At 37.5% G+C, this 25,123-nt stretch overlaps 1 protein-coding gene across 5 annotated transcripts in view; it reads right to left on the reverse strand.

Annotated features, from left to right (window-relative positions):
- HERC2 (HECT and RLD domain containing E3 ubiquitin protein ligase 2) overlaps nt 1–25,123 on the reverse strand; it is a 253,596-nt gene that overhangs the window by 129,411 nt on the left and 99,062 nt on the right. For 4 of the 5 annotated variants that reach the window (XM_088024974.1, XM_088024975.1, XM_028087265.2 and 1 more), the window contains exons 18-26: nt 22,443–22,671; nt 22,212–22,336; nt 16,913–17,091; nt 11,553–11,737; nt 10,195–10,350; nt 9,314–9,499; nt 4,037–4,207; nt 3,537–3,640; nt 2,339–2,489 (exon numbers count right to left, since the gene is read on the reverse strand). In XM_088024974.1, the coding sequence (XP_087881100.1) occupies nt 2,339–2,489; nt 3,537–3,640; nt 4,037–4,207; nt 9,314–9,499; nt 10,195–10,350; nt 11,553–11,737; nt 16,913–17,091; nt 22,212–22,336; nt 22,443–22,671 (1,486 nt within the window). The remainder of the gene's footprint in view (nt 1–2,338; nt 2,490–3,536; nt 3,641–4,036; nt 4,208–9,313; nt 9,500–10,194; nt 10,351–11,552; nt 11,738–16,912; nt 17,092–22,211; nt 22,337–22,442; nt 22,672–25,123) is intronic. The other variant, XM_088024976.1, reaches the window with a different exon arrangement.

Consider the following 25,123-nt stretch of genomic DNA (forward strand, 5'->3'; position numbering starts at 1 on the left):
TTATCTATTTGACAGAGAGGGAGAGAGATAGTGAGAGAGGGAACACAAACAGGGGGAGTGGGAGAGGGAGAAGCAGGCTTCCTGCTGAGCAGGGAGCCCGATGCGGGGCTCCATCCCAGGACCCTGGGGTCATAACCTGAGCTGAAGGCAGATGCTTAATGACGGAGCCACCCAGGCGCCCCTACACTTCTGGTTCTTTACTACATCTTAAGCATGGTGTCAGAACGCAGGATAATAGTTTCAGTCCAACATTTACTTAGATACCCGGTCAAGCACGGAGCTGACAGATTCCACAGATACTGTGTGAAGACTGGGGTTTTGCCTTCTAACAGGGAGAGCATCATCTGGGCAACATTTACACAAGTAATCATTCAATTTGAATTGGGATAACTGTATGCTACAATGTACTACAGTGGGTATAGCAGCAAGACCTCCACTATTTGAAGATTCAGTAAAGGATTTGCTGTGGAAGTGACAATTGAACTGAGATCTAGATAAAGACAAAAACACTGAGCATCCAAGTAGGAAAACAGCACATGAGAAGGGATCTACAAAGAAAAACATGGTCAGGGCAGGCCACATTTCCCTAGAGCATTAATCCAGTAATAAAAATGAGCGACTACTAGACATATAACATGGGATCTTAGTAAAAGACAGATCCTTGGGAGACTGGATATCCAGTGGACTATAAAGGAGACCTGTGTGAGGCATGGCCAGACCCTCAAGAACATGCTATTCCTCAGTGCAAATGTAAGTGCTCATTCTAACTGCTATGATAACTAGAGTAAAGGTTCACCAAAAAAATGAAGAGTCAGTTTGTACATTGCTACAAATTTTTTTCAATGACTTGTGTGACCAAAATAGTCCTCTGAAACCCAAGCAATCAAATCTAGGATGTACTCAACATTCTTTTACTGGAAATTTAGATGTTAAGAGCATTCAGGAACATTCTCCAAAGTGCCACATTAATTCTAAAACACAAATCTGATCATGACCTTCCCTGGTTCTCTACATTTAGAACTCTCTCTAATCTCTCAAAGATACTGCTCTAAAGGTGGCTTCTGATGCCCTAGAGTAGATTAGGACCCCTCCACTAGGGCCCATAGCACCTTCTGCTCTCCTCTGCTCTGGTTCTTCTCATTTTAGAAGAAGCCTATCTTCCCCACAGTACAAGTCTTTGAAGGAGAGGATGAGTCCAACCCCCAACCTCTCCCACTTAGCGACTCTGCAGACAGCAAAACACCCAGCATGCACACCAAGGGCTTGCTCCAGAAGGCTGGGCTGACCAGGTACATAGCCATCCTTGCCCACCAGCCCTTCTCCCCTAACAGCGCACATATATAAGCAACTGGAAACCCTACTTTTTTCAAGAATGCCCCTCACACACGTGTTTCACACAACCAGTTTGCTGGGACTCCAATTTCATGATTCTTCTACCTCTGATGGGGCTTTCCTCCCCATCAGAATCACTTACAAATGTCTCCATTTTATCCTCTATCACCCTGCATACTGATCTATTATAACGTCTGGCTCATCATCACACAAAAAGCACCTAAAGGCAGAGATGTGTCTAATTCCATGCCTAATGCATTGAGCACCCAGCAAGGTAACTCATAAGTACTTACTCAATAGATGCTTGCTGGATGGTTGGTAGACAGATGGATAGAGAAATACACAAATACACAAAGGGAACATTAATCCATCTTATATGGAGAAATTTTATAACTTTCGGTGATTAAAAAGGTTGCAATCCCAAAATGTATTTGAGTCTAGTAAAAACACAATTCTCAAACAAAATGCTATTCCCAAAAGAAACCCAATCCATGTGACATAGAGACGACAGCCAGGTTGAGCCCATCTGTCACAGGAGGCAAAGTAAGAGCACGCACAAGACTGATCTTCCTATGCACCTGTTAGCTTCCTCTGCTGCCACAGGTCATGAGAGCAAATAAAAGCCACTAACATCTATTTCTATTTAATTGGCTTATTCTCTTAGTCTCACTATTCTTATTTTTACTCACCAACAACTGCGTTGATTCTTCTCCCATTCTAAATGGCACTTATGTCTCAGCTAAAACAACTTGCTAGGGGCGCCTGGGTAGCTCAGTCGTTAAGCATCTGCCTTCAGCTTGGGTCATGATCCTGGGGTCCTGGAATCGAGCCCCGCATTGGGCTCCCTGCTCCGTGGGAAGCCTGCTTCTCCCTCTCCCACTCCCCCTGCTTGTGTTCCCTCTCTGTCTCTCTCTCTGTCAAATAAATAAAATCTTTAAGATAACATAAAATAAAAAAAATAAAATGAACTTGCTAATCTGTTAGTAGAAAGCAAAATTTTTCTTACTTTCACATTCGATCTCAACTGGAGACAGTGGTGTGCTCATAGCTAAATAAGAAGCATGTAATCCAAGAAGCAGGCCCAGATTCCTCTCTGTATCTATCAGAGGCGAAGAGAGACTTCCCAGGTCTGGTATGGTAACAACTTCTTGGTCAGGCTTGGAAAGATAAATTTCGTCATCAGTCTGAGAAAATAGGGTTAATTAAAAACATAAAACCAAAAAAGTAACCGCTTATATCCCTAAACATGACAAAGTTCCATCAGGAAGAAAAGCAGGTGCTCTGGACACCCTCTTTCTACATCCTATTATAGTGAGCTCATGCTGCTGCCAAAACAACCATGCACACCCTACAAAGCAGACAGTAAACACACAGGTCTACTGGTGGTAAAACCAAAGCTCAATAAACAAGTCAGCTAGAGAATTCCTTACAAAATCAAATAGAAGTTTCCAGAGTGACTGTATAACAATACTTCAGAAAATATACTGAACTGTTACATGCACAAATAACCCCAAAAAAGACAAAAATACAAGGATTGCTGTGAGTAATCTGTGAGTAAATCTGTGAGTAAACTGTAACCACATAAGTGGAAAAAATATATTTATGCTAACAAAAAGGAAACCCAATTAGAAAAGAGCTCAAATGAAAATAAACTTTGCTAGTCATATTAGATGATAATTTACAAGCAAAGTCAATCTTCCCCTTCATGAATGCTTTAAGTACTACCCATGTGGCACTTCATAAATTTTATTACTTCTGGATCCATACCTGGAAAACCAATCCCAATATATAAATTCCAAAGCTCATGCATATGTAGGACATATTTCTATTCTAAAGAATTATGCTACTAGACAGTTCTTCCTAAAAAATATATCTCAACCATTTCAAATTTCTACATAAGCTTACAATGAAAATATAAAAACCAAAGGTTAACCTCTTTTTTATGTGTGGAAAAGTGTCCACATTTCTTACAATTAACAATTTTTGAAATAATTTTTCAAGACCAGTCCTTCATAAATCTTAACATGAATAACAATTCATTTATAAAAAAATCTCTAAAGGATCTTCACATGTGTCACTTAATGACAACCACCCCCACCAAAAAGCCCAGCTATCAGTACTTCAGGGCAAAAACCACCTATCACAAATATACAGAGAGGGTCTCCCCTGATATCCGCCGTGATGCCTACTGCACACAGCCTCACCTCCAGATACTGGCCAACACAGAAGGCATGCATCGATTCCCGAGTGTCTTCAAACTGCAAAGCAGCTTCCAAAGCTACCACTGGGTCTTCCCCTGCAAACTGAGCTAAAACAAAAAAGAAAAAAGCAACATTACTTCAGTGCAATTTGCCTAGACACCTATAGTAGAAATGTCAACTAGGAAATAGATCAGGCTGGTTAACTCCAACGTGAGGGTTACCAAAGTATAATGATCTTTCACCCTCTCCCAGAGCTACCTGGGCCAATGCAGAGTTGAAACAAGTTCCACCAACAAGTGTTGAAACAAACACACACAAAAATGTATAATGATGAGAAATTCTTCAAATGTGCTTGAATTCACTGATAGGACAGACAACAAAGTTACCAGCAGATTAAAACGTGTGGGGGCTGGAACAATACTCAATCACTTAAAAGTCAAATGCTCTGCTCAGAATGGCACATGCCACAACTTTTAACCACAAAGTAGAAAGCGAGGCCTTACCAAGAATACTATTTCCTGTTAATGACTGTGTCTGGAAGTCCTTTATATCATACACTTTCCCATCAATCACCGTCCAGAAACCTCCATCTTTATTGTGGTTCTCCAAATCAGCTTTGCGTATCTGTGTCACCTCCTCATTATTTCTACAGTTCTGACCTGTAAAAAATGACTCTGTATATACAGAAACCAAAATCAATGAATCAATAGATCAACAGATGAAACACCTACAACAAATTGTGCAAAAGAACAACAAAGGGAAATAGACAAATCTATAACCGTAATAGGAGATTAACATACCTCTCACTATAACTAATATCACAAACAAAAATTCAATGAAGATATGGAATGAGTTATAAAACAAAAACAAAAAAAACATCACCTGAGTACCATCAATAGCAAATCTGACCAGGCAATAAAGCAAATCTTAAAAATTTTAAAGAAAGAAAGCTACAGAGCATATACACTGACTATAATGCAGTTAAATTACAAATAGGTAACAAAAACAAAATAAAAATTCTCTACATATTTGAAAATTATGAAATGTCATCTAAAATTCCCAGAAAAAAATAACTATAGAAAAAGAATACAATGGAAAACAATGAAAATACTATAGACCAACATTTACATAGCTAAATATATGTTTGAGGGCATTTATACTTTTAAATATATACAACAGGAAAAAGGAAAAGCTAAAAAGTTAGTAAATATCAAATCAATAAAATTTTATGAGTTCATAATGATATGAAGGAAAGGAAAGGAAAGGCAAAAGGCAAAAAAGGCAAAAGGCAAGGCAAGGAAAGAGAAAAGATGAAGGGAGGGAAGGAGGCAGGAGGGAGGGAGGAAACCTCATTGGTCACCTTTAGAAGTACTAAGACACCAACTCAATATTTGAAAAATTATAAATGGAGGTGATTGAGGAGGGGAATCAAGCTAGGATCATGTCCTAGCTGTGCAATTGTACCTCATGCTAACCAAACAGCTGAGGGCAAGGTTACTAGGGGATATTATAGAGGACAGACTGTATATGAACTCCCTGGTCCATGTGAACAGAACTGAAGGTGGGGTCACCCTGAATCACAGGCCTCAGAAGCAATGAAACAAGAAGCACACAGCATGACCTCAGACACACTCTAACCAAAACTGAATCCAAATCTGCATCCAAATCTCATCAACCTTATATATATATAACCAGCTGGAGAGAGCAATCAACCAAATTCAGAAAATGTGAAATTCTCCAGAACAAATGCCCTGCTTTTTTGACAAATAAATAGTATGACCAAAGAGAAGGAGAGAAAGGCCTAGAGATATACTGTTAAAGGAATAAGAGAAGCATATCATCCAACTGTAACATGCAAAACATGTTTAGATCCTGATACTAAAAAAAAAAAAAAAACAAACCAATAAAATGGCATTTTTAGATAATCCAAGAAAATTTAACATGGACTACATGTTACATTAAGGAATCATTGTTAATTTTGGACAGAAAAATGACATTATGGTTTCATTACCAAAAAAGTTCTGATCATTAACAGGTAATATCTGTCAAAATGTTTTAAAGAGATATGCTTTAAAATGATTCATTCATTCATTCATTCAATCAATAAGATAAGTGTAGGAGAGGCTGGTGATGTGAATATTTGTAAATCCAGGTTCATTATCCTATTCTCCCTACTTTTATCTGTGTTTTCATAATAAACACTACAAAAACATCACTGTGCTAATAAACATTTCTCTAAAAGTTAGAAAAATATCAGATTAAACCCTAAAAAGGAAGAAATAATAAAGACCAGTGTGGCCCCAGCATAAAGACAGACATTTAGATCAATGGAATAGAATACAGAGCTCAAACATAAATCCTCACATATATGGTCAAATGATTTCAGACAAGAGTGCCACAACCATTCAATGGGGAAATCTTTTTCACAAATGGGGCTAGGAAAACTGAATATCCAACTGCAAACAAATCAAGTTGGACCCTTACTTTACACTATATACAAAAATTAACTCAAAATAGATCAAAGAGCTAAATAAAGAACTAAAACTATAAAATATCAAACTCTTAGGAAAAAAAAACAGGAGAAAACTTTCATTACATAGGATTTGGCAATGATGTCTTGGACAAAACACCGAAAGCACAGGCAACAAAAGAAAAAATAGGTAAACTGGACTTCATCAAAATTAAACATCACAGAACACTATCAACAAAATGAAAAGGCAATCCACACATAGGAGAAAATAGGTGCAAATCATATATATCCAAAATATATAACAAACTATAACAAACTCCTACAACTCAACAATAACAACAAAACCTGATTCAAAAATAGGAAAAACACTAGAATAGACATTTCTCCAAAGATATACAAATGGCCAATCACTAACCATTAAGGAAAATCACATCAAAACTACAATGTAACACCACTTCATCATATTAGGATGGCTATTACCAACAAAACCAAAAAAAAGTGTTAGCAAGGACGTGAAAAATTAGAACCCTTCCTTGTACCTTGCTTATGGGAATGTAAAATGGAACAGCCACTACGGAAAACATTATGGTGGGGTTCCTCAAAAAGTTAAAGATAGAATTACCGTATGACTTGGCAATTCCACTTTTGGCTACATACCCAAAACAAGTGAAAGCAGGGATTCAGACAGACATTGGCACACCCATGTTCATAGCAGCATTAGTCACAGCAGCAAAAGGTGGAAACAACCCAAGTGTCCATCAACAAATGACTGGATAAACCATTTCATTTGAAATATTATGAAATATTATTCAGCTTTAAGAAGGAAGGAAATTCTAACACATGCTACAACATGATGAACCTTGAAGACATGCTGAGTAAAATAAACCCATTACCAAAGAACAAATACTGTATGATTGCACTTATATGACTTACCTAGAGTAATCAAATTCATAGAAACAGAAAGCTGAATGGTGGTTGTCAAGGGCTGAGGGGGAGTGAAGAATGGGAGTTAGTGTTTAATGGGTACAGAGTTTCAGTTGAAGGGAGATGAAAACATTTTGAAGCTGGATGGTGGTGATGGTTGCACAATAATGTGAATGTACCTAATGCCATAGAACTGAAAACTTAAAAATGGTTAAAATGATAAATTTTATGTTATGTATATTCTCTCATAGGTTAAAAAAAAAAAAAGTTGTGTTTCCACTCTACCTTACAACCCCCAAATCAAAAGAAATTTTTCACAAAGAACACTACAGATCAAGATGATTATCTGGCAAATTCCACCAATCTTATACATACATTTCTCAAAAAAGAAGAGCAAAGAACATTCTCTAACTCTAAGAGAATAACACAACCTGCCTTATCAAAACTTTGAATGTTGTATTTTTGTACTATTGAATCCATCAGACAGTTTCTCCCAACTAGCTAACATTCTCAATTGACAGATCATAACAGAAATTAAACGAGGTTGCATGGGAAGCTGCCATGTTCCTAAACAACAGCTTGTTAGTGGAGGGGCAGTGATTATCAGCAACCTGCAGGGCATTAAAAGAAAAGAAAATTACAATTCACAAACACAGATGCAAACTGTTGGGGGAAAAAAAAAAACAAGGAGCAATGTATATTAATATGAACAATATAATATAACCTAGGTAGTTTTATTCCAGAAATGGAAGGCTGATTTAACTTTTGAAAAATCAGTAATTCACACATTAATAGAAAAAAGAGGAAAAATTATATGATCATTGAGATGCAAAAAAGCATTTGATGAAATCTAGTATCAGTTCACAATTAAAACCTCTATTCAAAGCAGAATAAAAGAGAACATCCTTAATATTTAAAGGTTTCTACAAAGGAAACCCTTAAGAAACTTCATACTTCATGTGTGAAATTTGGAAACTTTTCTTCTGCTCCTAAGAACAAGACAAGACTGCCCATGATCACCATTTCCATTCAACAATGCACTAGAGGGTGCTACCAAGTGCAAAGTCACAGGGGGAGGCTGCAAGATCAGAAACAGACACAGGCAGAGACAGTCAACTGATTTAGACAAAAGCAGTACTCCCAAAGAGTGACCAAGGACAGTGCTTTCACCCAAAAGTGCTGGTACGATGACCCTATGGACAAATCACCTATGGAAAAAATGACATCTGACTTCTTGGCACAAAGATGAACAGTGAGAACTCTCATACTTAATAGAGATGAAAATCAGCACAATCACTATGGAAACCTATGGCATTCTGTACTAAAGCATACCCTACAAACCACCAAGAAACAGACATAAGAATGTTTAAACAACTAAATTGTTAAGGGGTACATGCCTGTCTGATAAAATGATCAAGAGAAGCAGAGGAGCAGCAACCACACAAGACCAGAGAGGGGAATCTTTCCGGAGACAAGAGGCAGTGTTTAGGATGGTCCTGCCAACATTCCATTTCTTCATCTGGATGGATGATAAATGATTTTCTCTATGATCAGTCACAGAGCTATTTTCTGTACTTTTGAGTATGTGTTATATTTCACAATTTAAAAAAAAAAGGTTTTTAAATGAGTTTGAACTGCTAATCAGATTAAATGCCCTCAACCATACTGAAAATAGAGACAAAAGTAACATTTAAATTCACAAAAGTAGAAGAATGGTGCTAAAAATATTAGTAATATAAAAAATTAAAAACTATGCTCGATATCCTAATGTTATTTTCTTCAGCACAGTTGTTACTTCTTATTTGAAGCTCCTGTGGTACAAGATGACAGTTTATAATGGGAGAAGAAAAAGCCCACCTTGCTTGAGCTTTCCTATAAAATAAAAGTTGAACCCCAATTTCAATTTAAATTCTATGAATACAGGAAGTCAGAACCATATATAACATAGTAATGTAGACTTAGATTCAAAAATGTCAAAGCTAGATACTTTGAGAAGACAAGTTCCATTCCAATTTGGTAAGCACTATAGACCGTACCTATAGGCAAGTGCTCAGCTGACTATGGAAATTCCATAACTCAGTAATGTCAGACAGAAATAGGTTTAGAAAGTCATCCCATATTGATGTCTGCCTCCAAAGCTGGACCATATCTAATCATTTCAACAGTAACTTCTGGAGACACCAGAAAGAAAGGGAATCTTTCTTACATATAACTTAAATCTCTTCTGATTTGGATTATCTTCATTTTCTACTTATACTACCATCAGTGAAAATGGAAAATAATTGGTCTCTCTTTGTGAAGTATTCTTTCAAATAAAAAGGCAAGAATAGGTTAGATTAAGATAAAACTTTCCTGAATGGAAGTTCTATAAGTTAAGATGCCATACCCATGATGCCAGGCCAGGCTAACTCTTCATGGTCATCCCTTTCCTTTCCCGGTGCCAGGTGGTTGAACCGATCCAGATGTTCTAACAATCCACCCAGCAGAGGGACAGCTCCAGCCTCCTGCATGAGACCAGCATTTTTACTGAGCAGAAGCACTATAGAAACTACTAGTTCTGGAAGAAGAACACCTACATTTTAAAAGAAAGGAAAAAAAGCATTAAGATTTAAATAAAAGCATATATCCTATTAAGCCACTTTGTAAGCTCATTCTATGTTTAAATTCTGATAAATCACAAAATAAAGAATGCTTGTCTTAGCATATTTCTACAGGATTATTTTATCTTCCATCTTGAAAGAACAGATAAAGGTATCAAATAAAACCCTCTGAGTTACAAGAATGCTTTTCAAAAACAGTGTTTCAATAGAAGTATTAACTAGAGTCTTTTATTCAGAAAACATAAGTGTTTCCAGAAAACTAAGTTTACTATCAGAAAAAAAAGCACTCAATAATAATGCTCTACCGTCACAGAATTAACTTGAAAACATATTAAGCAATAAAGGAATTTTATTAAGGTCCCGAAAGGAGCAACTAATTTTTATGCTGTTGAAATAAAATTATAATTACTAATGACCTCATTATTGAAATGTTAATAATGGTGGTATGACTCTAAATCACCAATTACATTTATAGTGACACAACTCCTGCACCAGGTTGCTTAACAACAGAATCGTCAGCAAGTGAAAAAACAAAAAGAGAAAGGCCAACAGGACTAGAAAATGTATGGGGCAAAGGCCTGCAGGTTTATCAGGAAAGGATAAATTTTAAGTCTCATCAATCTCCAAAAATAAATACATGTCTGAAGGTAGAATATTAAAAAGGTACCAGTGAAGTCCCCTTCCACAATGCAGGCCACCTCTGCAAAGTGCCGCCAGCTGGTGGAAGCAATGCTGGCTGCCACAGGCAGTATATCACCAATGTGTGTGCACAAAAGGGCTGTGTACTTCTTCAGTAAGGAACCGACACCCATAAGCTCAGGACCTCGAAGAAAGATTTAAAAATTTTCATTTTTACCATTAAAATTTACTTTGTAAATAAACTGCATTGATTCACTATTCTACTCTCATCTATACATCTTTTACCTATAATAATTATGTCAAACAGAAGCTATTAACCCTTAATCCCTGGCTCTTTTTATATCACATAGTTTGAGAAACAGTGAATTTAGTTCTCAATTTTTATACACTGTACTACATAATACCTAGAAACTTTGGGTGTATAAATACTAAAGTCATAATTTATAGAGTTTTAAAATCTTATATCCAATACACACAAATGTTACCAAATTTCAAGTCTTAACACTTGCAAATTATTAGGCATTTTTCTTTAAATCTTTAACTTTTCTTCCTACATGGCTCTTAATGACTTTTCAGTTCTTGGGATTTTATGTCTTTTTTGGGGGGGGACTTTATGTCTTTGAAATGGGCACCTACTTCAGACTCTAAGTTCACCTATTTCATCCTGAAATTTTCTATCATCCACAAATGCCTAACTCTTTCAGGAACTAAGATATTTTAGAATATACTATCTATAAAAATATTAACAAAAGCAGCAGACCTTTCCATCCTTGACAGAGAAAGCCAACTTATGGAGAGCCACCCACTACCTTTGAAGCTTATGGAAAGTACTCTACTCTATGTCATGCACAGAGCTGAGCGCTTACATACCATCCTATTTTAATCCTCACAGGCACCCTGAGATGTGATTCCAGTTCCATAGATGAGCAACCTATAACCCCCAGGAAACTCAGTCCCATGTCCAGAAGCTAATAAACCAGTGTTATAACTTCCCCCAATGACGATTCATTCCACACATTACACCTACCTAGCTTTCCAGTGTGACATACAAATACTATGTCACTACTTAGTTCCCACATTATGTCAGTATCTAACACTCCATTAGAGATACGTACAATAAGTCTGATAAATCTTCTATAAAACTAACCTGAACATAAAGAATACTATTTTTGATGCCCAAATAACTTAAATATTAAGACAATGAAAAAAATACTGATAAGTCTAATATTCATCAAAAAAAAGTGGATGCAAAATGAAGTCCCCCCAAATTGGTATAAGATTTAATAGTAAAAGAACTACACATCTGGGAATGTAGAATAGACATGTCAAAAAGTCTAAATTAGAAAGCCAAATACACACAAGACATTTTAATTTTAATCAACTTACTAGAAATATCTGAGGTCTGACCAATACTTTCTCCTGGATAAAGTTTACTGATAAGTAGGCGCTGAAAGCGCAGCAACAAATCCAATGAAGCAGTTCTTTCACGACTATGTTGCTCAAAGTCTAGACATGATGAAATCCGACGGGCAACATCTTTCAATCTGGCTACTGTCTGAGAAGCAATGTTTCTATGCAGGGGAAAGAGGATTGCAAAATTAAAGAAGTTATGTCTGTTTAAAAAAAGGTATTAAGAAATCATGACATAAACTAAAATCAGAAATACAGATCATACACCCAGGTGACCTGCAGCTGGCTTCCTTCCCCAAATACGTGTCACGGGTGTCTGCAATAAATACAACCTCAGTCAAAACAGAGTAGAGAAGCACAGAATTTACAAAAGATATAATGATGCCCTGTTTTACAAATGAGCTCCTAAGAGCTACGTGGAATGGTCCAAAATGATAGAAAACTCCTGTACAGACCTCTGAGAAAAAAAACAACTGTGTCATTATTTTTGTCCAAAGCTGCATTTCACACATATATGTGACAGCCTTCTTAAAGACAAGATTCGCTCATCATTTCTGCATGTGCCTCACAAATCTGCCTTGAGACCTATTCAGGTAAGTACCTAGGTGGGCAAGGTAGGGGGGTACCCAGGACTCTGAAAGTACAGGAAGGAAGACCAAAGTGGGTACAAAGAGACCAGGTCAGGGTAACAGATGCTTGAAGAATATGGCAGCAAGGAAAGGAACAAAGACTCCAACTGTGGGATCTGACTCGAGACACAAACCTATCAGTTAACAGGGCGAAAAAGGAAGAAATGTGAGTTCCAAAAGGTACAATTAGAACAGTAGTAAAATGTTCTGGTTCCATGAGCAGCTTGCAAAGGAACAAGGGCAGAGAGTCAAGACAAGAGAAGGAAGGAGAATGGACACTCCAGGTGATAGAGTACCAGCTGCTGAGACTAGATTCCACAATGCTGAGGCACTAAAGCTTCCAAAGGGGAATACATCCTTTTTGTGTTTGAGGAAGGTTAAGTTTGATATGAGTGTGAAGGTAGATTAGAGGGGACATGGAACACCAGATAATACCCTGCCACCCAGAGACAGTCCCAGCACCAGTTGAACCAGGCCTGATCCCTGGTACTAAGAACAGAAGGAAGTGGGTTAGTGGAGGAAAGGAGCCAAAGCAGAGCCTCCTTCTGGGCTGCTGTCAAAGTAGCTCCATCATACCAACCCCATCCCAGCCAGGAGGGTGAGGACTAGCTGGCTGAAACCCAGCACTGCCACTGAGCGGGTGAGTCTGGGATCTCTGCATAACACCATGCCACAAACAGGTGTTCTGCCCCACTCTCCTTGATTTCTAATGTGACAGCCAGTTTGTGGAAAACCTCTGTCAATTGCACCTACCCCCATGATACATTCCTGGAACTAACAGCACTGTGAGGAAGGATAGGAACAGGAAACGTCAGGAGTCCCATCAGAACTCCAATATACATCCAAAGAGTCACTAAGCAGAGCAAGAAGACCGTGGCTGGTGCACAGGCCCACTCCCTGGCCACACAAAATGAAGGCAGGTGCTCACTGGGTCTTGCCTCTAGTCAACCTCATCTTTCTTCTACCAGCTGATACCCTGCCTTGATAACCACAGTAGAAGAAAATAGGTCTAGAATCTGGGGGTATCCTATACAAGAAGAAGCACAAGAGACTAATAAAATATAATAAAAATTTTAACTTATTTCCTTAATAAAAAAATTCAGAACCATAATCATAATGTATAATTCTGATAGAGTTCACTAATTAAAAAAATCTTCATAGCTCTCAATTTACAAATATATATGTTCTTCTGTGGCTCCTTGTCAGCCTAAGACTAAAGAGTTACTCTGAAATGTTTCATGGCTTATTCTTGGCAAGCTGCAATTTCTTCAACCTGCTTTCCAAGGAATCAAGTACACAAAATGTCTCTATAAGCTCTTCCATATTTAGACTATTTTTCAACAACTGCATCAGCTAAGTCAACACACTGAACTATCTTCAGTCACACTTAAAGTAAGAAAATTAAATGTCGGGGTGCCTGGGTGGCTCAGTCATTAAGCGTCTGCCTTGGGCTCAGGTCATGATCCCAGGGTCCTGGGATCAAGCCCCACATCTGGCTCCCTGCTCAGTGGGAAGCCTGCTTCTCCCTCTCCCACACCCCCTGCTTGTGTTCCTGCTCTCACTATCTCTCTCCCTGTCAAATAAATAAAATCTTAAAAAAAAAAAAAAGAAAATTAAATGTCAAAGCCTCCCTCTACAGTGAGAGAGGCACATTATGAAAGAAATATACACTTATGAAAGAAAAGAGCCTGGATTATAGGCACTGTGTTAGTAAGAAAGGTGTTGATGCATCTTCCTTTCTCTATTTTCCAAAACTTTTCTAAGGTGTTGTTTACTTCCATTGCTCAGTTTTTGTTTTGTGTTTTTTAACCAGGTACATCTTTATTATAAAACTGCTGGGGAGCCAACTCTTCCTTGCATGCCAAAGGTTCAGAAGACAAACTATAAGGATGGTCTACAGAGTGCTGTCCAATAGCAACATAATACCAGGGAGCCACATATGTTATTTAAAAGGTTCTGCCAGGGGCACCTGGGTGGCTCAGTCAGTTAAGCATCTGACTCTGGATCTCAGCTCAGGTATTGATCTCCGGGTCATGAATTCAAGCCCTGTGTTAGGCTCCACGTTGGGCGTGGAACCTAGTTAAAAAAATAATAATAAAAATAATAATAATAATAAATAAATAAAAAGTTCTGCCAGTCACATTAATAAAGATAAAAAGAAACCAAAAACCAGTATTAATAATGTATTTATCCCAATATACTGAAAATATTATTTCAACATAAAATCTGGACTCCAAAAAGTAACTATTAAAATATTTTTATTAGGTTTCTCACAGCCAGTCTTCAAAAGCCATTGTGTACTTTATACATTCAGCACATCTCAATTCATAAAACTAAATTTTCATTGAAAATACCTGATCTGAACTTGACTCATAAAATGCACCGCTGAAAAATTAAATTCATATGGCCAAGTTATTCCAAACATACTTAAAAGTTTTCACACAGCTGAATCAGGTCTAAGTTTTTTCATTTGAATTTTAATAAATAAATAATAATTAAGAATTCAATTAAAATAACTGAATTTTAATTAATAACAAAAATTCAATGTCGCAGCATTAGCACATTTCAAGTGCTTATCAGCCAAATGTGGCAAGTGACCATCAGACTGTACAGCAACAGGCATAGGTGGGTAAAATAGACAGGTCTCTCCACACCAAGAGAACAAACAGTCTGAGCAACCTACTATGTGCCGAGGTCAGCGAACCCAGCACTCACTCTCTGCCAGAGATACCACGGGACCGGACACAGCCTCCTCAGCCAAGGGTGGGACATTCAAGAACTCAAAAAAGTGCTTCTCAAAATACATGCTTTATGCTTTAAAACTTCTGCATAGAACTTAACCTTTTAATTACATAGCACTCAACATCCATTTTCTCATTTGATCCTTAATTAACTCTGTAAACACTGCTCCTATTATTACTCTCCCACACCGAAGAAGAGTTTCACTTGCCAATTTTACACAAGCAATCACAACTGAAATTTTCTAGGAACAAATCCCAAGCTCCTTCTACTACCACCAACTACACTGAGTTAATTCATTTTCAATGTGTTGTACTCAAGATCAGAATGTATGAGATATTGATCAAAGAAAACAATAATCAGGTTAAATAAAAAAAACAGGAAAAAGTTTTTTTAATTAGCCTTTACTACAATCTATGTAAAGAACTAGCTCTAAAGCTTCCTCTTAAAAGTTCACTGTGCATCCAGTAAATTCTGGTGCATCCATATGGAAAGCAGGCTGCCCCGACACCAGCAGCATACCACCCGCCACTCTCCTAGACATGCCACCCTTCTAGACATGCATGCAGAGCCCCCTGCTCTCTGGACTTAGCTGCCTGAGCCAACACTCCAGGGCTCTACTTTCTCTATGTGTAGAAAATGAAACAAACCAGGAGCCAAGTTTACATAGAACAGTTTTGTTAAATAGAAGGACAACAATTTGCCACTAACAATTGCCTTTCAGAAACCACCTTGCTTTTTTGGTCTTTTTTATTTGAATGACACTGAAACACTGGTTGACAGGTTTCACCAAACAGTGTATGATCACTTCAGCTCAAGGTTTCTATGTTTATATTCTGATTCTGATTAATTCTTATTTACTCCTGATAGGGACTTCAGAAATAATGCTCACCATTCTTTTATCTATTTCAGCTTTTAAATTAAAAGTTATCTTAGAAAGTAATACACATTAATCCATGATACACACAATGAGGCAATGATATGAGTTTTAAAAGAAATAACTCTACCACGATGATTTTCATTTGTATCTACTGCTTACTAATGAGAATAAGAATCTTTTCCTGTTTATCTCATACACTCCAATTTTCTCTTGTGTGAAAACCTTTAGATTCTCTAGTTCTACCTCACACACTCCAACCTCTCATCTGTTAAAAGTCTGCTCATAAAACAGTATGGAGGTTCCTCAAAAAGTTAAAAATAGAAATACCTTATAATCTAGCAATCATACAACTGGGTATTTACCCAAAGAATACAAAAACACTAATTCAAAGGGATATAGGCACCACTATGTTTACAGCAGCATTATTTACAATAGCCAAATTATGGAAGCACCTCAAGTGTCCATCAATGATGAATAAAGAAGATGTGTGTGTGTGTGTGTGTGTGTGTGTGTGTGTGTGTGTGTATACACACACAATGCAATATTGATTCAGCCATAAAAAAAAAAAGTGATATCTTGCCATTGCACTGACATAAATGGAGCTAGAGAGTACAATGCAAAGGAAAATAAGTCAGAGAGAAAAAGACAAATAGCATATGCTCTCACTCATATGTAGAATTTAAGAAACAAGACAAATGAGCAGAACGGGGATAAAAAAAAAGAGAGAGACAAACCAAGGAACAGGCTCTTAATTAGAGAACAAACTGATGGTTACCAGAGGGAACAGGGCGGGGGAAGGGGGGCGGTTAAACAGGTGATGAAAATTAAGGAGTGTATTTGTGATGAGCACAGCGTAGTTTACAAAGCTGTTGAATTACTACATTGTACACCTGGAACTAATATAACATTGTAAACTAACTGGAATTAAAATAAAAACTAAAAAAAAAAAAAAAGTCTGTTCTTTACCCCAAAACCTATTCTAGGTAACTTTCAGAGTATTTCCTCAATACCCAAACACATTTTTCAAACCTTAGTGAAAACCAACAATCCTCCTATTAAAATATATCTAATACTATAATACTATTTACCTAAGAAGCTGTTGTATGAGCTGAACCAAAGGCAAACACTGTTTTCCAGAAGATTCATAGATCCCTGTATTAATAAGATCTTTATCCAATGGAGTCCTACTTCTGTGAAATGTTGAGGCATTGGCTTCTTGTTCATCAATTTCTTTCTCCTTCTGTGCTTCTTTTTTGGCTTCTATATCCTGTAATTCATAAAACAGAAACTGGTTACCAGTTATCTTAGGAGCAAGTGTGAAGGCACCCTGGGCTGGAGCCCTGATCCCACAGCCTAGGTGTCCCAGCCTCTTTGCACTAACTCATAAACCACCTGATGACACTGGCCCACGCCCACCTGTCTGAAATCCCATTACTCAGGTACTCAGTTTCTAAACAGACTACTTGTCCTATAAATCCCATGTCCAGGCTGCCATTGCTGATGGTCTCCAGCTTCCTTCTGGGAAGTCCCTAAAATCTTTACTCCTGATCTCAAAAATACCCAATGCGATCTGCCCCATACATGCACAGTCTATCTGTATTGCAAACATGAAGCAAGAACCCAAGAATGAGAAGATACATTCCCGATGAAACATGTGTTCAGAATAAAGAATTCTTACAACTCAACAATTAAAAGATAAATAAACCAGTGTAAAATAAGCAAAGGATTTGACAGACATATCTTCAAAGAAGATATATAAATGGCTACTAAGCATATGAAAAGATGCTCCACATTATTAGTCATCAAGGAAATTCACACCTGTTAGGATGGCTATAATAGAAAAGTTGGGAGAGTAGCAAGCATTGTCAAGGATGTGGAAAACTAGAACCCTCATACATTCCTACTGGGAATGTAAAATGGCACAGCCACTTAAGAAAAAAAAATGTGGCCATTCTTCGAAACACTAAACATAGAGTTACCATAAAACTCAACAACTCCATTCCTAGGCATATACCTACAAGAAAAAAAAAATATGTCCACACAAAAACCTATACACAAATGTTTATAACAGCATTTTAATAATAACCTAAAAGTAAAGACAACTAAATGTCCATCAACTGATGAATGGATAAACAAAATGTGCTACACCCATACAATGGAATATTATTTAGCAATTTTAAAAAATGAAGTACAACATAAATAAACTTTGAAAACACTAGACTAAGTAAAAAGAAGCCAGACATAAAAGGTCACATATTGTATAAATCAATTTATATGAAAAGTCCAGAGCCAGAAAATCTTTCAGAGACAGAAAGTACATTAGTAGCTGTCAATGGCTATGAGGAGTAGGGAATAGGGGGTGACTGTTAAGGAGCACAGAGTTTCTTTTTAGAGTAATGAAAATGTTCTGAAATTAGATAGTGGTGATGATGGTTGCACAACTCTGTGAATATACAAAAAAAAAAAAAACAAACCACTGAATTATACACTTTTTAAAAGAGTGAATTTTACAGTATGTGAATTAGATCTCAATAAAGCTATTATTTTTAAAAAGGAAACAAAAAAGCAAAAACAAAAATAGGAGGTATCTTTGCCAGTCAAATACAACCAATATTCATGAGGACTTATTATGTACCAAGCATTGCTCTAGTGACCAAATTTACTGTGAAAAAGCCAAAAAGTTCTTTCTTTCTGGGCTTTATTTTCTAACGACAAAAGCCAGAACAGTCTAAACACCAACAGTCCTTCCCAGTCCTGAGTAGTGTGGGGCTGAAGACCCAATCTTAGTGGTGAGATTGGAACTGGAACCTTTAAGAATAAGAAGGCAACACGAATCAGAAAGGTAAAAAATGTGCATGCTTGGGGTGCCTGGGTGGCTCAGTCAGTTAAGCATCTGCCTTTGGTTCAGGTCATAATCCCAGGGTCCTGAAATCAAGCCCCGCATCAGGCTCCCTGCTCAGTGAGGAACCTGCTTCTCTCTCTCCCTCTGCCTGCCACTCCCCTGCTTGTGCTCTCTCTGTCAAATAAATAAATAAAATCATAAAAAAAAAAAAATGTGCATGCTTTTGACTCAGCACAATTTCATTTCTAGAACCTTTTCCTAATTATCATTCTTATACTCAATGACTTATAATCTATAAAATATAATTATTTATAGTAGTAAAAATATCTAGAACTTAAATTGTCAATAATAGGCTGTTTAAAAAAAAAAAAAAACAGGAATAAGAAGGAATTCCCTTTCCATATGACAGGCTTCCCCAAAGCAACAGAACAAATGGAGATAATAAAATATTCAATACAGAAGACATGGCAACATGATAAGTAAAAAAGACACAAATTGATATATCATTGAGACTAATTCTAACACCACAAGCAGTTATCATTAGTAAACATCTGCATCTTTATAAATCTGGAAGACTGGGCGCCTGGGTGGCTCAGTCGGTTAAGTGGCTGCCTTCGGCTCAGGTCATGATCCCAGGGTCCTGGGATCGAGCCCCGCATCGGGCTCCCTGCTCAGCCGGGGGCCTGCTTCTCCCTCTCCCTCTGCTGTTCCCTCTGCTTGTGCTCTCTCTGTCAAATAAATAAATAAATCTTTAAAAAAAATAAAAAATAAATAAAAATCTGGAAGACTATACACCAAAACTATTAACAATGGATACTGGTATATTAACAATTCCTAAATGATGAGATTTTTTATGCCTTTTTGTAGCTTCATAACAATTTTAAAATAAATGGCCATTAGTTATCTTGTTTTAGGCACCTTAATTATTATATAGATCACAATCTATATACCTCTGTAGCCTGTCTACCCCCTGCAACACTTTCCCTCCAACACCCCCCCAAAGGTCCCTCTCTCTCTCCAACAGGAAATGAATAAACATTTGCTAAATAAATTAATAGGTTCTAGAGTTCAGCGTCACTTACAATTTGCCTCCCTCTCAATTTTTGTCTTATTTTTCCTTCCCTTCTCCTATGTTCATTTGTTTTGTTTCTTAAATTCCACATATGAGTGAAATCATATAATATTTGTCCCTCTCTGACGACTTATTTCACTTAGCATAATACCCTCTAGTTCCATCCACATCATTTCAAGTGGCAAGATTTCATTCTTTTTGATGGCTGAGTAATATTCCATTGTATATATACACCACATCTTCTTTATCCATTCATCTGTTGATGGACATCTGGGCTCTTTTCATAGTTTGGCTATTGTGGACACTACTGCTATAAACATTGGGGTGCATGTGCCCCTTCAAGTCACTATGTTTGTATCCTTTGTATAAATACCTAGTAGTATAATTGCTAGGTTGTAAGGGTAGCTCTATTTTTTACCTTTTTGAGGAATCTCCATACTGTTTTCCAGAGTGGCTGTACCAGTTTGCATTCCTACCAACAGTGTAAGAGCGTTCCCCTTTCTCCACATCCTCACCAACATCTGTTGTTTCCTAAGTTGTTAATTTTAGCCATTCTGACTGGTGTGAGGTGGTGTCTCATTGTGTTTTGATTTGTATTTTACTGATGCTGAGTAATGTTGAGCATTTTTTCATGTGTCTGCTGGCCATCTGTATGTCTTCTTGGAGAAACGTCTTGAGAGACAATGGGTGACAGGAAGGGATAATTGGGTGATGGGCATTAAGGAGGGCACTTAATGTAATGAGCAGTGGGTGTTACATGCAACTGATGAATCACTGAACTCTACCTCTGAAACCAATTAATTAAATAAATAAATAATAGGTTCTAAAAATACTGCTTGGGTCATGTCAAGGTTACTGTCTGACCCACATGTGGACTGCCTCTGCCAGTTCACTATCACTGCTCCCATCAGGCAAGCTGTCACATGGAGCTTTGTGGAGAAGAGGAAGAAAAGGAAGAGGCTCGGAGTCAGCAAACCTGCCACTCACTAGTCTTGACACCTTAGAAAATCACTACACTTCTGTGGTACTTACGTTCACATCTATAAAATGAAAATTTCAACCACTTTTTCCACTCAACAAAGTTGACAAAGTTAAAAGAGAAAATGAAAGTACCCAGCACAGCACCTGGAAAATAACAGCTACACAAAGAACTGTCATTGTTCCTAACATTATATATACGATTTCTTCTATTTTTTTCAATTTAATCAAAGTATTTAGGTATGTTTTCAAAGACATTTTTTCTTTTTTTATTTAAATTCAATTAATTAACATATAATGTATTATCGGTTTCAGAGGTAGAGGTCAGTGATTCATCAGTCTTATATAATACCCAGTGTTCATTACATCCTGTGCCCTCCTTGATGTCCGTCACCCAGTTACCCCATCCCTCAACACCCCCCAGCAACCCTCAGTTTATTTCCTATGATTAAGAGTCTCTTATGCTTTGTCTCCCTCTCTGATTTCATCTTGTTTTATTTTTTCCTCTCTTCCCCTATGATCCTCTGTTTTGTTTCTTAAATTCCACATATGAGTGAGATCATATGATAATTGTTTTTTTCTGATTGGCTTATTTTGCTTTTAATATACTTACTTCATCTAATTTCATCAGTGTGAGTTTTTAAATAAGAAACTACTGCAACTATGAAAGCAACAAAAGAAGCTATGAATGATCATTAAGTACATGCAAATTAAAAACCACACTCCCCCACCCAGAATAGCTAAATTTATGAAGAACGACATGACTCATGTTGGTGAGGTCAAGAAAGAGCTAGAACTCTCACATAGGCTGGTTCAAAATAAATGGCATAGCTACTCTGGGAAACTATAAAAACACTCACCGTAAGACCTAGCAAATTACAATTCAAATTATTTACCCAAGAGAAAAACACGTGTTCACTAAAGAACTGTACACAGCATGATCAAAGCAGCTTTAGACAATCAAAAATAATCAAATGTCTATTAACAGGAGAATAGATAAACAAATAGTGCCGTAATAATACAATGAAATACTCAATGGTAAAAGCAATGTAGATGAGTTTGAAAATTATCAAGGCAAAATAAAGCAGACACAAAATAGTACATGATTCCACATATATGACATTCAGAACTGGCAAAACTAATTTAATCTGAGGGAGGCAGGGGAGCCCCAACTTTGAGTGCAAAGAGGCACAATGGCACTTTCTAGGGTGATGGAATTGATTCATAATATGATTAGGGTATCTGTCACATTCATTTAAATAGACAAAAGTGGATATATTTTATCATACTTAATATTGCAATAAATTTTTTTAACTAGTAAGATAAAAAAAGCTTTAATTATAGAAAATATTTGGATGTTAGTAAAAGTTTTATGTTTCAGTTTTTCAATTCTGGCAATAGGCTGCTATTTCTTCACATGAGTACAGTGTTTCAATCTCAGCTCATTGCCAGGTAAAAATTGCCTGTCAGTTCACATACACTCCTAGAAACATACCTGGATTTCTGCAGTAATAGCTGCATTTAAGGCCGACTCTAAGCCTCCATCAGCCATCAAGCTGCCCACCAGAAGATCAATCATGAATCGACGACCTGGACTTATGTTAACTTCATTGCCTGAAACTGGAAAGGGAAAGCACTTTTGCCAATGTGAGGTAAGCACCAACGCCTCTTGGCACCCTCTCGTGCACCCAACCCATCCCCAGCCCTGCTCCCCACCCAAGCCCACCTGCACAGGGCAGGAGAGCAGAGAGTGCCCGGGCCCTCTCCTCAGCGGTGGGCAGAAGCACGGACCACCCGCTCTGCAGCACAGCCTGGGCAGCTGCCTGCACAGTGCTCAGGACGCCTGCACTGCTGGCCAGGGCCACCACGGTCTGTTTCAGGCTGTTGAGGAGGACGCTGCCCAGACCTAAACCAAGGAATTCTGGGTCAACCTGGTGACTAATGGCAGCATGCAACTGAAAGGAGAAAAACAATTTTAATTTAGAAGCCCTAAAAACAAGTGGATTTCAAAACTTATTAAAGATTAAATAATACCTCAAATTGCATTTTATTTAAATAATAAAGGAAAAGTTCTGATATATGATTTTTTTTAACTAGACTAAAAAATTTTACTCATACCAGATGAGAACTGATGGTAAGGTATTTTTAAGAGGAATTTTTTAGGGGTGCCTGGGTGGCTCAGTTGGTTAAGCATCTGCCTTCGGCTCAGGTCATTATCCCAGGATGAGGCCCGCATTGGGCTCCCGCTTCTCCTTCTCCCTCTGCCTGCCACTCTGCCTACTTGTGCTCTCTATCTCTCTGTCAAATAAGTACATAAAATCTTTAAAAAAAAAAAAAAGGAATTTTTTAAACCCACTTTAAGTACATATATGGAAGACCTCAAGATCAACAGAGAGGTTAAACAGTAACCTCTACCCCACCCCCAACCATCTGTACTAAACACAGAGAAAGAGTGAATATAATACAACCAAAAAACTGTTAAAAGATTATATAGTCAAGCTGAGAGTATACAAGGAAACTCCTCGAGGGCCAAACCAGAACTCAGAGAGACACACATAGCAGGAGCTGACGGGTTCTGGGCTCTGAGGGCAGATCAAGGCCTTCGGGCATGAGATCCAAACTGCTCATGGCAGCCCACTGAGCCATTGAAGATCACCCGTCTATCACCAGCCAGCACTTGAAGGCACCAATACCCACGAAGGCTTTTGGTAGAAAGAGACCCCACAAGAAATCAGAGACTTGGCCCACCCTATGAGCAGATGTAAAATCAAGTTCATACCAACCAACTAGGTATAGATATCACGAATCAAGAATTGAACACCAAAACATCTAAAGCTGAGAAACACATGACACTTCAGAGACACAAATATAAAACCGCCCTCTAGGGACATCACCATAGCCAAAGGCAAAGAGATACCCCTAGCAAGATCTCCCCCGATAGTGGTGTTACAGTCAGAAAGGACAAGCCACACTAGGTCACAAGGGAGAAGCAAAGACAAAGCTCTTATAAGAGGCCGAACTCATGCCCCTAGAGTAGGCAGCAATATAAACATTGGAATGAGTCCATAAAAAGAGTAAATGTTCTGGGGTACCTGGGTGGCGCAGTCAGTTAAGCATCCAGCTTTTGGTTTCAGCTCAGGTCCTGATCTTGGGATCGAGCCCCGTGTCAGGCTCTGTGCTCAGCATGTAGTCTGCCTGGGAGTCTCTCTATCCCTTCCCCACCCTCTCAAATAAATAAATAAAATCTTTAAAAAAAAAAAAAAGTAAATGTTCTTAGAGATCAAGGAAGGCACAAAACCCAGAAGGTAAGACTATAATGAACAAAATGAAAGCCTTGAAAAAGACCCAAATATAAATTCTAAAAATGAGAAAAACAGCTACAAGAATAAAAACCTCAAGCAGAAGTGTGAAAAGCCTGGGTCCAGGTTCTAGCCCTGAACCTCCAGCAATGGATACCTGACCTGGGCGATTCCTGAACTTCTCTGTACATCCTCATCTGTGCAATACACATTAGGGGTCCTACCTCTCTGATGGGTGGTACATGGATTTAATGAATTCTTATGTATAATGCTGCAAACATACAAGTATTTATTAAATAAATGGATAACTCAAAAATATGGAACATTCAGCTAAAAGATTTGGAAACTAAAAGAGAGCACTGAATGAAAAACTGGAAGGCAGAATGGAAGGACAGAAAGCGAACATTATAAAAGATAAAAAGATTTAAAAATATCAAAGAAGTTGTGATACTTGGGAAGAGGAGAAAAGTTCAGCATAGAGAAAGAGTTCTCCAAGGGAAAAGCAGACAAAAAAGAGAGCAATTTCAATGGTAAATACTGAATATTTTTCAAAACTTAACAAAAATATGTAATCTCAAATTTAATGAGAATCATAACCTCAAGTTATACATACAAAAATAAATCTTCACCTAGACATATAAAACAAAAAAAACATATGAAAGGCTACCAAAAAGAAAAGCAAATTAGTTACAAAGAAAACAATTACACCAATGTAACAATTCTCATCAGCAACAATAAAAATCAGAAGAACATCTTCAAACTGCTGATAAAATAACCTAAAAAGCTAAGCCCTGTTAAATTATCTTAAAAAGCATTCAAGCAGAGTTTTCAGACTTTATAACTCACAGACCTTGATGAAGAAACTTACTGCAGGAGGTACCCAGGCAGGAGAGTATGTAAGCAACAAAGACAAAACAAATTGGTTTAAAAAAAAAAAAAAAAAGACTATCTCAAAGTAAGTATGGTCTCTTAAAAAATGATGATTATGATGATAATCAATTGAAGGAAAATTTCTTTTCATGTCTTAAATCAGAAATGTATCTTACATACTGCAATTGGGAGCATTCTTCTTTTAGGGGCGCGCACACACACACACACACACACACAC

This window comes from Eumetopias jubatus, unplaced genomic scaffold, assembly GCF_037043125.1.
Source record: "Eumetopias jubatus isolate StellerSeaLion01/CBP00866 unplaced genomic scaffold, mEumJub1_p1.0 scaffold_7, whole genome shotgun sequence".
Lineage (NCBI taxonomy): Eukaryota > Metazoa > Chordata > Mammalia > Carnivora > Otariidae > Eumetopias > Eumetopias jubatus.